Below are 17,734 nucleotides of genomic sequence, written 5' to 3'. Positions count from 1 at the left end.
AACTATATGTAATCTGCTAAGGATTTTCCGCAAAGGAAATTCCACTGCTGAGAGAACCTACTGTGGTTGGCCTGGCCTGATTCAAACTAGCAGCGGGAAACACACTGCTATCTCGCAATTAAAGGGGTACTCCGCTACTAAGCATTTGGAAAACACTTCCGAACGCTGGTGACAGGAGTTTGTGAAGTCATAGCCCCGCCCCCTCATGACCTCACACCTTGCTCTCTCTCATGACATCACTCCCCGCCCCCTCAATGCAAGTCTGTGGGAGGGGGCGTGACAGCTGTCACGCCCCCTCCCATAGACTTGCATTGAGGGGGTGGGGCGTGATGTCATGAGGGGGGGCGGGACTATGATGTGATGTCACGAGCTTTGTTCCAAACGCTGAGCAGCGGAGTACCCCTTTAAGTCTGCCTGTGTTCATACTCAGGAAATTGAGGGTGATTCCTTGTAAACAGTTCTGTCTCAGAACTGAGATGTGAACCGAGCAATGGAACTCCCATAGTGTTCCTTTTTAGAAACTTTGTGCAGAATCTCAGTAGTGTGAACAGGGCCTTAAATGTATTTTTTCACAGTAACATGTAACTGTAGCGAGCACTGGGCATGTTAGTTGGGTTTGATCAAGGCATTCTTTCAGTGTTTGGTTCTAATCAGGGTGCGTTTCCATTCAATAACAGCAAGCAGGAATGTTCATAAATGTTAAATAATTGAAACACAAAGTGTATTATAAAGTGTTGGGACATTTAAATCATCAATAAATAAGCTTTATCTACATTACAATGGAGAACAAGAACAAGCCATTAAAGGGGTACTCCGGTGCTTAGACATCTTATCCCCTATCCAAAGGATAGGGGATAAGATACCTGATTGTGGGAGTCCCACAGCTGGGGACCCCTGTGATCTTGCATGCGGCACCCCGTTTGTAATCAGTTCCCGAAGCGTGTTCGCTCCGGGTCTGATTACGATCGACCGCAGGGCCGGCGGCGTGTGACGTCACGCCTCCGCCCCCCGTGTGATGTCACGCTCCGCCCCTCAATGCAAGCCTACGGGAGGGGGCGTGACAGCTATCACGCCCCCTCCCATAGGCTTGCATTGAGGGGGGGAGCATGATGTCACACGGGGGCGGAGTCGTGACGTCACATGCTGCCGGCCTTGTGGTATAGAGGATAAGATGTCTAAGCACCGGAGTACCCCTTTAACTAATTGATGCCAAGGTTTTTATTTGCCTTCTTTACCTCTGTAGGACGCCGGTGCGGGGCTCTTAGCCGCAGCGATGATTGCAGTTGTTCCGGGATACATCTCCCGTTCTGTGGCCGGATCATATGATAATGAAGGTGAGAGACTACACCCGAGACCTTGGGCTGGGACCTGTGTGTGGTGTTTCTGGTATAATGTTGGTTTCTCTCCTGAGTTCAGGTATCGCCATCTTCTGTATGCTGCTCACGTATTACATGTGGATCAAAGCAGTGAAGACTGGATCCATCTACTGGGCGGCCATGTGCGCTCTTGCCTATTTTTACATGGTGAGTATATGTTGCCGGGATAATTGTAATTTCATTACGAATGTATCAGTAACGTTCATAACTAGTGCATAAAAATTAGAAACAATAAGATGTTATTGGTTAATATGAAATTGCAGTAGCCCTATGGCTGTTGGACTGTTGAAGCATTGGTGTAGGGGATGGAAGTCATTGGGGGAGATTTATCCAAACCTGTCCAGAGGAAAAGTTGCCCATAGCAACCAATCAGATCGCTTCTTTCATGTTTAACAAGGCCTCTGCAAAATGAAAGAAGCGATCTGATTGGTTGCTGTGGGCAACTGGGCAACTTCTCCTCTGGACAGGTTTTTATAAATCTCCCCCATTGAATTTTAAGACAAGGGCTCACAGCATATTGGCCCATACAGCTTCTAATAAAGGGGTATTCTGGCGGTAAAAAGTTTTATAACTCCTAGATTGGATTGGGTCCCATTACTAAAATGGAGGGCCCTTGTTCCCCATTTGAATGGAGTCGGTGGTCAAGTTTGCAAGTGGCTGCTGTATGGAGATGGCTGAGCCCTGTAATTTGCTATCATTAGTAACCCCATAGACATTGAATAGAGCCCAAACTTGACCCCAGCATTCGGTTGGAGTACCAGCAGAATGATCATCTCCTACTACCACAGATCTAGGGTATTTTGCCTATTCAGTGAATAGTTGATCATTTGTAACAATCAGAATACTCCTAATTCATGAGTAGTTCCTAAGCTTATCCTAGTGATGGAAAGCTAAAGTGTAAGTCAGTGTTTCCCAACCAGGGTGCCTCCAGCTGTTGCAGAACTACAATTCCCAGTATGCCCAGACAGCCTTTGCCTTTGGCTGTCCGGGCATGCTGGGAGATGTAGTTTTGCAACAGCTGGAGGCATCCTGGTTGGGAAACACTGGTGTAAGTAAATAGCACATCATGGACCCTCTGCATCGGTCACACTTTCCTCCAAACCTTTTTTGCTTGTGTGCAGGTCTCCTCCTGGGGTGGTTACGTCTTTCTGATCAATCTTATCCCTCTTCATGTCCTTGTCTTGATGCTGACCGGACGCTTTTCCCATCGCATCTACGTGGCCTATTGCACAGTGTATTGTTTAGGCACCATCCTGTCCATGCAGATCTCCTTTGTTGGATTCCAGGTAATTATCTCAAAGGCAATGTGGCTTCCAGTCTTCCTTAGGCCATGTTCATACGGCAAATTTTTGCAGAAGTTCTACCCGTGAAAACACAGGCTGACAGTCTGCATAAAGCAGGACCTCTTTAAAATGCTCCGTGTCCATAGACTGCAATGCATTTTCGAGCAGATTCTGCTGAAAGAATGGTCAAGGCCTGAATCGGAATTTCCACTGTGAAAACATCTGACGCGGAAATTCCACAGTGTGCACCATGCAGCAGAATCCCATTCAAAGCAATAGGATTCTGCTGCAACGGAATTTCCAAGCGGAATTTCATTAGGAAATTCCACTAGTTGAACATAGCTTTAGGTTTCATATTGCATCAATTTGCATCTTCACGTTTGTGTTTTTTTTTTTTCTGCCGCCCACAGCCAGTCCTGTCCTCTGAGCACATGGCGGCCTTAGGAGTGTTCGGCCTGTGCCAGATCCATGCCTTTGTAGATTATCTGCGGAGTAAGCTGAATGCCCAGCAGTTTGAGATCCTCTTCCGTAGCGTCATCTCCTTGGTGGGCTTTATCCTGCTCACTGTAGGAGCTGTACTTATGCTGACAGGTAAAACAATACAGATGCACCAATAGATTTTAGGCTAGCAATACACATTGCATACAATTCATGGCATGCTGCTGAACCGGAATAGTGTTGAATAGGACTGCACGATATGGGGAAAATTTGAGATTGTGATTATGGGACTAAAAATAGTGATTTGATTGCTTTTGCGATTATATATTGCGCATCCCTAATATTGACCGAATAATGTTATAGTATTGACCAATATTTTGCAACAACATAACAAATAGTTGACATAAGGAAAAGTTTCTAAGATTCTAGCAAGATTCGTCAAGCTTATCACACATTATCTGACACTACAATTGGTGCAGCTTCTGCCTTTGTTCTAAATCCTCTAAATCACGGTTTGCAATAAAGGTGCCTCCAGCTGTTGCAGAACAAACAACTCCCAACATGCCCGGACAGCCTTCCGCTGTCCGGGCATGCTGGGAATTGTAGGTTTTGCAACAGCTGGAGGCACCCTGGTTGGGAAATGCTGATCTAAATTTAGGCCATATTGGTCAGTCTCCCCCATTGTGTATTGGGACAGACATTGACTGACTGTTTTCTCTTCTGCGTCAGGTAAAATCTCTCCATGGACTGGCCGTTTCTACTCCCTTCTGGATCCTTCTTATGCCAAGAACAACATTCCTATCATTGCGTCAGTTTCTGAACATCAGCCGACTACTTGGTCCTCCTACTACTTTGATCTTCAGCTCCTCGTCTTCATGTTCCCAGGTCCGGTGGTATCATGTTTTTTTAATGTTGAATTGATGATCTAAAGCAGCATGCTGTATATATGAATCTAAGGCCTCTCTCACATCACCGCTGTGCTCCGCTAAAGGGAACTCGCAAAAAGACTGGTCGATCTGAGAGAAAAAAAAAATGCTGGATGTCCAGTATTTTAATCCACTTAACTCCCCTAAAATAATGAACACCCGACTGACCCCATTCAGGTCAATGGGATCCATCGTTACTCGATGGTGTCATTTGTGCTCAGACCTGTTCGGGGTCCGTTTAGAATCTGACCCTGAATAGGACGGAGCTAGAGATGAGCGAACTTAGCCTAAATAAGAATTGTATGTGTGTAAGGCCCCTTTTACACTACAGGTATCATCTGGATGAAAAAAAAAAAAACAGGTGCAATAACTGGTAAAAATGGATGATAACTGATGACTATCATCTGTTGTGTTTTTTTTTTTTTGTTCTTAAAAAAACCTGATGATGTTCGTCCGTTATTCAGTTACATCAGTTTTTTTTTTGTTTTTTTTTCTCAGGTTTTTAACCGTTTTTTGTAAAGCTGTACTGAGTATGCTCAGTACAAAAAATGGATGTTCAAAAACAACATCCGTTATCAGTTATTGTCAGGTTTTTTAACAGCCAGTTCCCATAGACTTCAGTGTTAAATTTTAACATCCAGTTTTTCACAATTTTTTATAAACTTTTTTTGCCGGACCAAAAATTTGTGCATGCACCGTATTTTGTGCCGGCAAAAATAACTGACATTAGTAAAAAAACGGGCAAGACTGATGCAAAAGGATGTTCAAAAAATCCCATTGAAATGAATGGGATTTTTTGACGGCAGTTTTCAGGACTTTTTGCCGGGAGTAATAACGGAGGTTTTTTTTACAAGATGATACCTGTAGCGTGAAAGTGGCCTAACAGTGTTGGACCAAGGTTATGTTGACACTGCAGAAATTCCGCATAGGTTTGTGAATTCTGTGGCCTCATCAATTTGGCCGGAATTCTGCATCTTTTAATTATTTGCGGTGTCCCGCATGAGTCCACAGTGCACGTTAAAGTGCCTTTATTCATTGCAAAAGTTAAATTCCATGCAAATTTTTAGCAAAATCCGCATTTAGTGGAGGGAAAAAAAGCCCCATAGACTACAATGAGCTTCCGGAACCGAACTCTGCAAAAATACACAACTTATATTTTTGTGGAATTGAAAGATCAGTAAATACTAAGGCTGGGTTCACACCATGTTTTTGCAATACAGTTCCTGTATCAGGATTTTTATTTAAAAAAATGATTCCTCAAAACCGGACTAAACTGTATCAAAACGTGTGTAAAAATTAAAATCCGTATACGGTTTGAAGAATGTTTGGTTGCATCTGTTTTTTTTTTTTTTTTTTTAAGATTAAAAAACTTATGTTTTTAACTTTTCACTCCATTATGAATAAAGTTTCACTTGTTTGATAAAAATTCGAAGAAAAAAAATTGTGCAAAGTCAAAAACCGTATGGTGAAAACTGGATGGAACCGTACACGCATGTACGGTTCCCATTGACTCCTATGTTAAAAAAAAAATATACGATTCAATACGGTTTTCCACCCAGACCAAAAACCGTGGTAGGCTACAGTTTTGGGTACGGGAAAAAAACTGACAAAACCGTACAGGATGCAAAACAGACACAACCGGATGCATTGCTTGGCATACTGTTTTCAATGAAGAGTCAATGCATACGGTTTTCAATACGGTTCCGTACGGTTTTCACATTGAACACGTATACGGGAACTGTACTGCAAAAACGTGGTGTGAACCCAGCCTAAATCTGTATGTCTCTGTGCAGAATATATACCTACAGCAAACCAGCTCTCAATCCCATCAATCTTCTCTTCCTTATACAGTGGGTCTCTATTATTGCTTCAGCAACCTGTCTGATGCCAGAATCTTCATCATCATGTATGGAGTCACCAGCATGTACTTCTCTGCTGTCATGGTACGTAGCCTTCATTTCCCAACCCGTAGGCTTTATTGCACAATATTCGACAAGGTTCTAGAGCAGAATGCAGGTTGGGGGTACAGTCCAGTTCTGGGACATCTGTTGCAGCTTTCATTTCTCCAACCTGTGGCTTTCCTGCTGTTACAAAACTACAACTCCCAGCATGCCCTAACATTTTTCAGTATGTCTGTGGCAGTGTTTCCCAACCAGGGTGCCATTGGCTCTCCGGGCATGCTGGGCATTGTAGTTTTGCAACATCTAGAGCAATGTTTCCCAACCAGGGTGCCTCCAGCTTTTACAAAACTACAACTTTCAGCATGCTGGTTATTGTAGTTTTGTAACATCCAGTGTTTCCCAACCTCCAGCGGTTACAAAACTAAAACTCCCAGCATGCCCGGACAGCCTTTGGCTGTCCGGGCATGCTGGAAGTTGTAGTTTTGATATACAAATATAAATCCCACTAGGAGAAAGGGTGCCTTAATGAAACTTATTTGTAGTTTTGAAGTTTGTAACTTGTAGTTTTGAAACAGCTGGAGGCACCCTGGTTGGGAAACACTGATCTAGAGGGCTACAGTTTGGAGACTGCTGTTCTAGAGGTAGATGTGTGTGTCCCAGATTTGAAATCTATTAATATTTCTTGCATATCCATAGGAATATGTGCTGATATGGGAATACCTGTTTCACGCCTATGCAATCCCACTGAGGCATACAGCAAAAACTTCTTAACTCAGACATCTGTCTTTCTTAAAGGTGCGTCTGATGCTGGTCTTGGCTCCAGTCATGTGCATTCTCTCTGGTATCGGGGTATCTCAGGTATTAACCACGTACATGAAGAACCTTGATATAAGCCGTCCTGACAAGAAGTCAAAGAAACAGCAAGATTCCACCTACCCCATCAAGAATGAGGTGAGGGTGTACTCCTTTGTAATGTATCCTCCCTAAAAAAAAATAAAAAAAAATGTGTGTTCCAAAAAGTTTTGTAAGACCTCCTTTTTAACTATAACATTCTGTCCCATCCCCAGGTCGCCAGCGGGATGATTATGGTCATGGCTTTCTTCCTGGTTACTTATACATTCCACTCCACCTGGGTCACCAGTGAAGCGTATTCCTCGCCCTCTATTGTGCTTTCTGCCCGTGGCGGAGATGGAAGCCGTATAATCTTTGATGATTTCAGAGAGGCTTATTACTGGCTGAGGCACAACACCCCCGAGGTGAGTCTTGGGTGTCTGCTCTTCTTTATCTTTCTATGCTGAAGGGGTATAAGGTACAGGTAGAGGTAGGTATACACCGGACTGTGCCAGACTGCACCGTTATGTGGTGTTATTTATGCTGTTAGTATTTGGGACTCTCCTACAAAGTTTAAAGGGGTACTCCGCTGCTCAGCGTTTGGAACAAACTGGAGCGCCGCCGGGAGCTTGTGACGTCATTGCCCCGCCCCCTCAATGCAAGTCTATGGAAGGGGGCGTGAAATCATGAGGGGGAAGGGCTATGATGTCACAAGCTCCCAGGTCCACATGCCACAGATGCCGTGATCTGTATTGATCACGGTATCGGAGGGGTTAATGGCGGCCATTATGGGCGGGTCCCCGGCTGCTGCTAGCAGCCGGAACCTGCCGTGTATGACGCGAGCACCCTTCCGATGCTCGCGGTCATACACAAGATGTAAATGTACGTCCTGGTGCGGGAAGTCCCGCAAAACCAGGACATACATTTACGTCCGTGGTTGTTAAGGAGTTAAGGTTTATATGAATAGGGTTAGTTCAAGAACTCCTAAAAGAACCCCTGACCTGTATCCTTGATTTATTTGTCCTACACAAGTGTGTAAAAACTTATCACCTATCCACAGGAGGTTGGACCCCCGCAATCTCCAGAAAGGGGCCCTGAATCCACAGCACAGGGTCTGCACACGCTCCTTGCATTCTCTATTGGAGTGCTCTATGGGATACACAAGTGCAGCACTCTGGGATCTCCAGGGCTTCCATAGAGAATACAAGAGTGCAAGAGAGATTGCAAGGGGTCCCGGAGGTTGCCCCCCTTCTCTAAGATTAGACACATCACCTATCCGATAAGTTTTTAAATGCTGGAGTGCCCCTTTAGTGCAGTAGTACTGTTTGTTGTTTTTTTAAATGGGTATATCAGGTTTTATTAACTTTTTCAGGATCGTGCCCATGAGGCAAAGGTTTCTCTTCACTTTCCTAACCAGTGTGGGATGGATTGACCACTCTTATATGATTTCATGGTCCCCCCCAACCCCCCCCCCCCCCCCCCAGGTTTAGCATTCCTCTGGTGTCTGGGTGATGTCTCGATCCTTTTCTGGGATCCTGTTTGGCTGAAGACAACAGCTGATCACAGGGCTTGGCTGCTCCTTGTCTTCCATGACAAGCCAGCCCCCTTGATGACATGTGCGGTGTAGCAGTACTTCCGTTCTGGCATCTAATGCGTCCCCCATTGTCTGTAGACAGCGGGAGATTAATTGAACGCCAGTGCGGTGGCAGGTACAGCTAGATCACACACCTCATCAAGGGGGCTGGCTTGTCAGGGAAGACAAGAAGCAGCCAAGCCCTGTGATCAGCTGTTGTCTTTAGCCAAACAGGATCCTGGGAAAGGCTTGAGACAATAGTCATCCAGACAATGGAGGAATGCTGAACATGGGGAGAACATGAAAACACGAAAAATGGTTGATCCACCCCACACATATAAGGCAGGTAAATGTACTTAAGATACAATAACTATTTTCATCACAGGCACGATACTGAAAAGTTACTAAAAACCTGGAATACCCCTGAGCTGAGCGCTTGAGTAATATGCTAAACAACAAAACCCCAAAGGGAGATACTAGGGTCAATTTATTCACAACAATTTTAGGGGAACCCCCCTAGGGGAACCCTAAACTAAATACCCCCCAATTAAAATATACCTTTTATTATTCCATTTAAAATATAAATTGTGATGCACATAATACCATACTTTCCTGACGAAGCTGGGGAGCCAGTGAAACGTTGGAAGGGAGGGCTAAATTTTGGTGATTTTAACAAGCAGTAGCCACCGGCTCCCAATAGATAGGAGATTGAGCTACCCACGCTCACTCTGTAGCATTCAGGAGCTTACAAAAGACAAGTACAGGAGTCAAGGAGTACGGTGGCAACTGTGGTTTTAAAAGTTAGTGGTGGTGTCATTACATCCACTTGCAGAATCACATAATTATGTGCATCACAATTTATATTTTAAATGGAATAATAAAAGGTATATTTTAATTGGGGGGTATTTAGTTTAGGGTTCCCCTGGGGGGGGTTCCCCTAAAATAGTTGTGAGTAATATGCTGGCCAAGAGATTACCGCATTGTAAAACCTGTGGGCACCATGCAGCTGGCAGAAAGGGAAGGATCCATCATGCAGTCTTATTTCCATAGCCTGCAATATTAATCGGATTGTAAGACTACATGTAGGTGGAAATTATGTGTAAATACCATATTCTATATACATCATTCCCCCTTTGTTTTTCCCAGGATGCCAAGGTGATGTCGTGGTGGGATTATGGATACCAGATAACAGCCATGGCCAATAGAACGATCCTAGTGGACAATAACACCTGGAATAACACTCACATTTCCAGAGTGGGCCAGGTAAGACAGACAAATGCCTACTTATTATTATTATTATTTTTAATAATAATAATATTATATATATTTTTTATTAATAAAAAAAAAAAAATATTTGTTTATTAATAAAAATTTTATTATTTTTAATTAATAAAAAATTATAATAAAAATTAAAAAAATATTTTTTTATTTTTTTATAAATAAAAATAATAAAAATATTAATAAATATATAAAAAAAATATATATATATATATATATATATATATATATATATAGAATAAAAATATTTTTATATTTTATTTATTTTTATATTAGGATCAGTATTTTATTTAATTATTATTGTTTATTGTAATAATTATTATTTATTTTATTTTTTTTCATATTGAAATGCATGGGCATCTCCAAAGATGCAGCTTTGCCGGTGAAAGAGAAAGATAGTATAATGCAATCAGGTTACTCTGTGTGATCGCTGCACAATTTCCAATCCATTGTAGTACTACAATATACACTATCTATCATTCCCTAGTTGGTAGCTCTCCCTTGTGGCTGTATGTGTAATTGGTGCATGCAGTTTCCAACCTGTCCCTCTGTTGTAGTACTAAAACTCCCATCATGCTCTAACATCTGCTGGTTTTCTTGTGGCTGGTGACGGCATACGTGATCTATACACATCTTTTGCTCTTTACCTATTGCAGAATGCAGGTTGGGGGTACAGGCCAGCTGTGGGACATCTGATGCAGCTTTTATTTCTCCAGCTGTTACAAAACTACAGCTCCCAGCAAGCCCTAACATCTTTCAGTATGCTTTTGGGCAGTGTTTCCCAACCAGGTTTCCTCCAGCTGTTGCAAAACTACAACTCCCAGCATGCCCAGACAGCCTTTGGCAGTCTGGGCATGCTAGCTGTAGTTTTGCAACAGCTGGAGGCACTCTGGTTGGGAAACACTGCCCAAAGTCATACTGAAAGATGTTAGGGCTTGCTGGGAGTGTTTCCCAACCAGGGTCCTCCAGCTGTTGCAAAACTACAACTCCCAGCATGCCCGGACAGCCAAAGGCTGTCCGGGCATGCTAGGAGTTGTAGTTTTGAAACAGCTGGAGGCACCCGGGTTGGGAAACACTGCCGCAGGCATACTGAAAGATGTAGTTCTGCAACAGCTGAAGAGCCACAAATTAGAGATCACTGCCACAGAATATACTTTCTAGGTGGGATACACAGTTTCTAACTTTTTTTTTTTCTTCCCCCCCCCCCCCCCCCAGGCGATGGCGTCCACGGAGGAAAAAGCCTATGAGATTATGAGAGAGCTGGATGTGAGTTATGTCCTTGTGATATTTGGAGGCCTGACTGGATATTCGTCAGATGGTGAGAGCTCTTTAGTTTTATCGCCATTTCTGGATATTTGGTTGTTTTGCTATGTTTTCAACTTTTATTTTATTTTTGTTTTCCAGATATTAACAAGTTTCTGTGGATGGTGAGAATTGGTGGCAGCACAGACACCGGGAAACACATAAAAGAACACGACTACTACACCCCCACAGGGGAGTTCCGTGTGGACAGAGAAGGCTCCCCAGTGCTTCTCAATTGCCTTATGTATAAGATGTGCTACTACCGATTTGGACAAGTTTACACAGAAGCCAGTAAGTGTTGTCATTAGAAATTATGATTTAAGAGTTGAATTCCAGTTAAGATGTAAGGGAAAGATTAAGGGAAATTCTGGTGAAAAACTTTTTTTTTTTTTCATATCAACTGGCTCCAAAAAGTTAGATTTGTAATGTTCTTCTATTTAAAAAAAAATCTTAATCCTACCAATACTTATCAGCTGCTGAAGTTGAGTTGTTCTTTTCTGTCTGACCACAGTGCTCTCTCTGCTGACATCTCTGTCTGTCTCAGGAACTGTCCAGAGCAGGAGAATTTTGCTATGAGGGTTTGCTCCTACTCTGTACAGTTCGTGACATGGACAGAGGTGTCAGCAGAGAGCACTGTGATCAGACAGAAAGGAAATTCAAAAAGAAAAGAACTTCCTTTGGAGCATACAGCAGCTGATAAGTACTGGCAGGATTAAGATTTTTTTTTAATAGAATTAAAAACCAAATCTGCAAATCTTTCTGGAGCCAGTTTATATGAAAAAAAAAATTGTTTTTTCACCGGAATACAGTGATGCCTCAACTTACAATGGCCTCAACATACAATAGTTTCAACATACAATGGTCTTTTCTGGACCATCGTAACTTGAAACCAGACTCAACATACAATGCTATGGACAGTCCAGATCTGTGAAATGCATCACAACTGGAGGAACTGACCAATCAGAATTGTCATTCACTGGTAAATCACCTCTATTACTGAAGCATATGCACTGACTGGTGTCTGGTAGCGCCCCCTACAGGGACAAGGAACCAGGGAACTACAAGTTCTGTACTACTCCTTACCTGTGCCAGGTTTAGCTGCTCCTTTGGACACCAAGTGAGGGCGGCTCCATTTGGGACACTGTGTGTACTGTATAGGATCCTGAAGAAGCTCATGTCCCCTACATAAACCATTGTTTCCCAACCAGGGTGCCTCCAGCTGTTGCAAAACTACAACACCCAGAATGCCCGGACAGCCAACGGCTGTCCGGGCATGCTGGGAGTTGTAGTTTCGCAACAGCTGGAGGCACCCTGGTTGGGAAACGCTGACCTAGACAGTGATTTACAGCTCCCAGCAGATCTTTCTTACAGATAAAGCAAATCCTTACATATAAAAGTATCAGTTATCTACTTATTATTGTTTAATCCTCACTTTTTCCTATTTTTGGATGACATTTTGGTGGCTTCAGAACCAATTACCAGGTTTGCATAGAGTTATGGTCTCAACATACAATGGTTTCAACATACCATGGTCATCCTGGAACCAATTAATATTGTAACTTGAGGGACCACTATACCCCTTTTAAGGAGCTTCTTGAATATTAGGTCTGTCATTATGTAAATGACGATTAAAGGGTAGGAGATGAGTTTGCAATAATAGAGATGATCCAGTGCTATTGTGGGACCCCTACTGATCATGACAACATAGGTGTTTTATTTCCCTGGATAAAACAATACAGAAGTTTTACATGCTTTACTATTGTACCTCTTAAAAAAGGAAAAAAATAAAGCCAAGCTTATTCTAAAAAAAAATAGTAGTATGTTTAAAATTGTCCTCTGCTGACCTCCTATACCTTGTTCGTATACAGGGCTGTATTAGGGCTATTTATTAATATATATATATATGCACAACAATGGATCACCGCTCACCACACCCGCAACTGCTCCTTAGTACGTGCTGCAGACACACCGGTACCGCCTCCGGCTCACACAATTTGCAATAAAGAAGATAGTCCGGCACAGAACTGTTGTATGCAGTTCAGAACTCTGAACTTTATTTCAGCATAACGCAGTACACAGGATAACCTGATGCGTTTCGCACCGGAGTGCTTAGTCGTAGGTAACAGGTAACCACAATGAACATCTTAAAATACACAAGATAGCGGTCACATGACCACACACTTCATAATAAAATCGTTCTAATACAAGACATGGTGCTGGAGTATCGGATTGAGAAACATGAATTTTTAAGCCTTGTTCACACCTGGGTATACCCAAAACGTTTGTTGTTATAATAGACTTTCTCCAAATACAATATAGACATTTATATCACAGATTAATAGCATGTCTTGAGAATAGCCAGGTAAGAACAATCATCTGCAAGAACAGTAACCTGAATATTTTATTTTAATTTTTCATTTTATATTTTTCTTTTTAATTTGTATATGTACCACTCTCGGTTATGTTATTGTTACATTTAAACAAGAAAAATGAAGTGGTAATAGGATGTCACTATATATATTATATATATATATATTATATATATATATATTATATATATATATATATATTATATATATATATATATATATATATATATATATATATATATATATATATTATAATTTTTTTTTTTTTTTTTTTTTGCACCACCATCTGTAACTTATCAGTACCACTCTTGGGTATATCTGACTTTTTTGGTCACTTTTTATTCCATTTACGCCATAGTCTCTACAATCTAAAGATTGCTATTACTATTCAGTGCTATGTATTGGCATAGCATTGATCAGTGATATCTGCAATCCACTTGTACAGCCTGCTAGAAGGCAGACCATACAGACTGATCGAAGCACAGTAGCATGAAGCAGGTAAGGAGACCTCCAGCCACCATCTTGACTCATCGGACCCCCGTAATCATACTGCGGGTGGTCCAAAAGTCTCACAAAGCCCCACTGATACTTTAGATGCCATAACCAATATTGATCACAGCATTTGAAGAGTTAATGGCAGAGATCAGCATGACAACCATATTTAAAAAAAATAAATAAAAAAAAATAAAAAAAATGGGTTCTTAGGCTGTGGATCCCTAGAAACCAAGACTGTAAGAAATGATTTTTTTGTAATGACCCTGTTCCTACCTTAGTGAAAGAGAAAAGCAGCTGAGCGCAGTAATCTAAAATAAAATGTGTGTGGAGAACCCCCTTTAAGACTTTTTAACCTTTCTTTTCTATTTTAGAGCGACCTCCCGGTTATGACCGTGTGAGAAATGCTGAAATTGGAAACAAGGACTTTGAGCTTGATGTCTTGGAGGAAGCCTACACCACCGAGCACTGGCTGGTCAGAATATACAAAGTACGTATCTCACAATCCATTGGAAATGGTTTAATCCTTTTGATGGTAGAGCGGTGAGGTAATCTTCTCCGCTCCATGCTAAATGGGTCAATACAGGAGATGCGTAAATGTGTTGGGCTGCAGGGTCTATTTACACGTACAGTACCCAGCGCAAATTTAAAAGGGGTACTCCGGCCCTAAGACCTCTTATCCCCTATCCAAAGGATAGGGGATAAGATGTCTGACGTGTGACGTCACCCTCCGCCCCCGCTATGCAAGTCTATGGGAGGGGGCATGACGGGCGTCACGCCCCCTCCAATAGACTTGTCAGCCCCCCCCCCCCCCCGCTGTGCATCACACGGGGGGAGTCGTGACGTCACGATACTCCGGCCCCGTGGTCTGCACCTGGCAGTTTGTGAGCTTGCAGCGGCGTGCAGCTCAGAGGTGGGTGCCGAATGCAAAATTACAGGGGTCCCCAGCGGCGGGACCCCCGTGGTCAGACGACATATCCACTATCTTTTGGAAAGAGGATAAGATGTCTTAGGACCGCAGTACCTCTTTAATGCACCATGACGCACATTTACGCTCCGAATCACAATCATGGGGCCAGAGTATTGTGACGCCACAGCTCCGCCCCTGTGTGAGGCCCCACCCCCTCAATGCAAGCCTATTGGAGGGGGCGTGGCGGCTGTCACAACCCCTTCCCTAGGCGTGCATTGAGGGGGCGGAGCTGTGACGTCACAATACTCCGGCCCTGTGATCGTGATTCATCAGTACCAGAGCGAACATCAGACCCGGAGGCGGCTGATAGCGGGGTGCTGCATGATAGATTGCGGGGGTCCCCAGCGGCGGGAACCCACGATCAGGCATCTTATCCCCTATTCTTTGCATAGGGGATAAGATGTGTTAGGGTCGGAGTACCCCTTTAATGCTTCAGATTTGAAGCTGAAGATTTGATGCAATGTTAAATCATTTAGTTCACATTTAAATCTGCAGCATCAAATATGCGCAGGATGCTGCACGTGTGAATACACTCTTAGGCTAGGGTCACACATGGTTCATCTGCAGCAAATCTCATGGGCCAAAGCCAGTCACTAGAGCAAGCTGTGCTGCGGTCGGGTAGCCATGTGTCTCTGCTCATAGCATATCTACAGCTGGAAATCCGCTTTTATGTGACTGGCGTCTGCACATCTGCAGCGTGAAATCAGAAGCAACCCCAGTCAGGCCCCTTTCACACTACAGGTATCATCCTGTAAAAAAAACTCTTATTACTCCCGGCATAAAGTCCTGAAAACGGCCGTCAAAAAATCCCATTCATGTCAATGGGATTTTTTGAACATCCTTTTGCATCAGACATGTCTGTTTTTTACTAATGTCAGTTATTTTTGCCGGCACAAAAGACGGTGCACGCACTAATTTTTTGTCCAGCAAAAAAAAAAAAAAAATGGTGGAAAATCGGATGTTAAAATTTAACATTGAAACCTATGGGAACAGGATGTTAAAAAAAAAAAAAAAAAAAAAATTTGTTATTGTCAGGGTTTTTAACAATTTTTTTATTTTTATTTTTTTACTGAACATGCTCAGTACAGATTTACAAAAAAAGGGGTTCATAGCCTGATTAAAAAAAAAACAAAAAACGGATGTAACTGGTAATAACGGGTGATAATGGATGAACAACATCAGTTTTTTTAAGAAGAAAAAAACATTAAAAATAACCGATGAACCCAACCTATGGCTCTCCAGCTGTTAAATGGGTACTCCACCCCTAGACATCTTTTACCCTATCCAAAGGATAGGGGATAAGATGTCTGATAGCGGTGGTCCCGCCGCTGGGGACCCCCGCAATATTGCATGCGGCACCCACCTGTTCCTTGTCCGGAAGCGCTCGAGGGTCTGGGTCGCGACCACGGGAACAGAAGTCAGTGACGTCACGCCCCGTCCCCTCAATGCAAGTCTATGGGAGGGGGCGTGACTGCCGTCACACCCCCTCCCATAGACTTGCATTGAGGGGACGGGGCGTGACGTCACATGGGGCGGAGTCGTGACGTCACAAACTTCAGTTCCAGTGGTCGCGACTCAGACCCTCCAGCGCTTCGGGACAAGAAACAGGTGGGTGCCGCATGCAATATTGCGGGGGTCCCCAGAGGCGGGACCCCCGCTATCAGACATCTTATCCCCTATCCTTTGGATAGGGGAAAAGATGTCTAGGGGTGGAGTACCCCTTTAAGAAAACTACAACTCTCAGCATGTGCGGACAGATGCAGAACTTCATTGCAATAGAATTCTGTTTGTGACATTAATGGGAGACGGTGCCAGAAAGTTATACATGTTTGTAAATTACTTCTATATAAAAATCCTAATCCTTCCAGTACTTATCTGCTGCTGTATGCTCCAGAGGAAGTTGTGTAGTTCTTTCCAGTTTGACCACAGTAGTGCTCTCTGCTGACACCTCTTTCTGTGTCAGGAACTGTCCAGAGCATAGTGATCCTCTCCTGCTCTGGACAATTCCTGACAGACAGAAAAGCAATGAATTAAAAGCATTTTTTTTTTACGCGCTGAGTATTCATGCGGAAATTCAGCATGATGCGGAATTAAGGTGGCGGCATTAATTCTGCAGAATTTCTGAACGTCGTAAAGGTGAGCTGGATTAATGGTGCTGCTCTGCACTCCTTTTTAGCATGAAGCACTTGGGTCAGTGTGTTTCAACCAGTGTGCCTCCAGCTGTTGTAAAACAATAAGAATACTGGGAGTTGTTTTGCAACAACTGGAGGCACCCTGATTCAGGAACACTAACTCTGGTACTGGAGATATATGTATGATAGAGAGATATATATTATATAATTTCATATTGCAGTAGATGTTAGGCTGTGTGTCTAATTCTGATCTCATGTTTTGCCTTTTGAACAGGTGAAAGATCTCGATAACCGCGGATTGTCTCGGACATAGCGATGCCTTCAGCTTTAAAAACAAACAGCACTGAGAGTACCCTCGCCTGTGAACCAGATTTTTATACTGTTTCTATTGAAGGGAAGAATGGAACTTGATTGGCCGTAGAACTTGCACTGTTTGCTGCCCGTAACGGAGATGGAATGCTTTTTATCAATACGAATGTGTTACCAGATGATTGAAATTGTGGTATCGACTTTACGGTGGTCAATTAAAGATGGGGATACAAAGCCTGCAGTCCTGTATTTCCTCTTATATATTCGGTAATAGGATATGCAAAGCCTTTGCACCATTAAAGGGGTACTCCGGTGGAAAACATTCTTTTTTTAACCCCTTAACGACCACTGATGTTAATGTACGTCCTGGTTTCGCAGTACTTCGCGCACCAGTCCTGTGTATGACCGCGAGCATCGGAGCGGTGCTTGCGTCATACATGGCAGGTTCCGGCTGCTATCAGCAGCCGGGGACCCGCCGGTAATGGCCGACATCCGCGATCGCGCGGATGTCCGCCATTAACCCCTGAGATGCCGTGATCTGTACAGATCACCAC

At 43.1% G+C, this 17,734-nt stretch overlaps 1 protein-coding gene across 3 annotated transcripts in view; it reads left to right on the top strand.

The window, feature by feature from the left end:
- Nucleotides 1-17,414, top strand: part of STT3A (STT3 oligosaccharyltransferase complex catalytic subunit A) — a 38,887-nt gene extending 21,473 nt beyond the window's left edge. For all 3 annotated transcript variants that reach the window (XM_056544264.1, XM_056544262.1, XM_056544263.1), the window contains exons 6-18: nucleotides 1,244-1,334; nucleotides 1,417-1,523; nucleotides 2,498-2,662; nucleotides 3,070-3,250; nucleotides 3,827-3,982; nucleotides 5,875-5,966; nucleotides 6,720-6,875; nucleotides 6,992-7,180; nucleotides 9,475-9,591; nucleotides 10,822-10,924; nucleotides 11,011-11,199; nucleotides 14,144-14,259; nucleotides 17,146-17,414. In XM_056544264.1, coding sequence (XP_056400239.1) covers nucleotides 1,244-1,334; nucleotides 1,417-1,523; nucleotides 2,498-2,662; nucleotides 3,070-3,250; nucleotides 3,827-3,982; nucleotides 5,875-5,966; nucleotides 6,720-6,875; nucleotides 6,992-7,180; nucleotides 9,475-9,591; nucleotides 10,822-10,924; nucleotides 11,011-11,199; nucleotides 14,144-14,259; nucleotides 17,146-17,184 — 1,701 coding nt within the window. In that variant the 3' untranslated portion in view covers nucleotides 17,185-17,414. The remainder of the gene's footprint in view (nucleotides 1-1,243; nucleotides 1,335-1,416; nucleotides 1,524-2,497; nucleotides 2,663-3,069; nucleotides 3,251-3,826; nucleotides 3,983-5,874; nucleotides 5,967-6,719; nucleotides 6,876-6,991; nucleotides 7,181-9,474; nucleotides 9,592-10,821; nucleotides 10,925-11,010; nucleotides 11,200-14,143; nucleotides 14,260-17,145) is intronic.
- Nucleotides 17,415-17,734: the final 320 nt, after the last annotated feature.

The sequence above is a fragment of the Hyla sarda genome, chromosome 10 (assembly GCF_029499605.1).
Source record: "Hyla sarda isolate aHylSar1 chromosome 10, aHylSar1.hap1, whole genome shotgun sequence".
Lineage (NCBI taxonomy): Eukaryota > Metazoa > Chordata > Amphibia > Anura > Hylidae > Hyla > Hyla sarda.
This window is presented reverse-complemented; position numbering and strand designations above follow the sequence as displayed.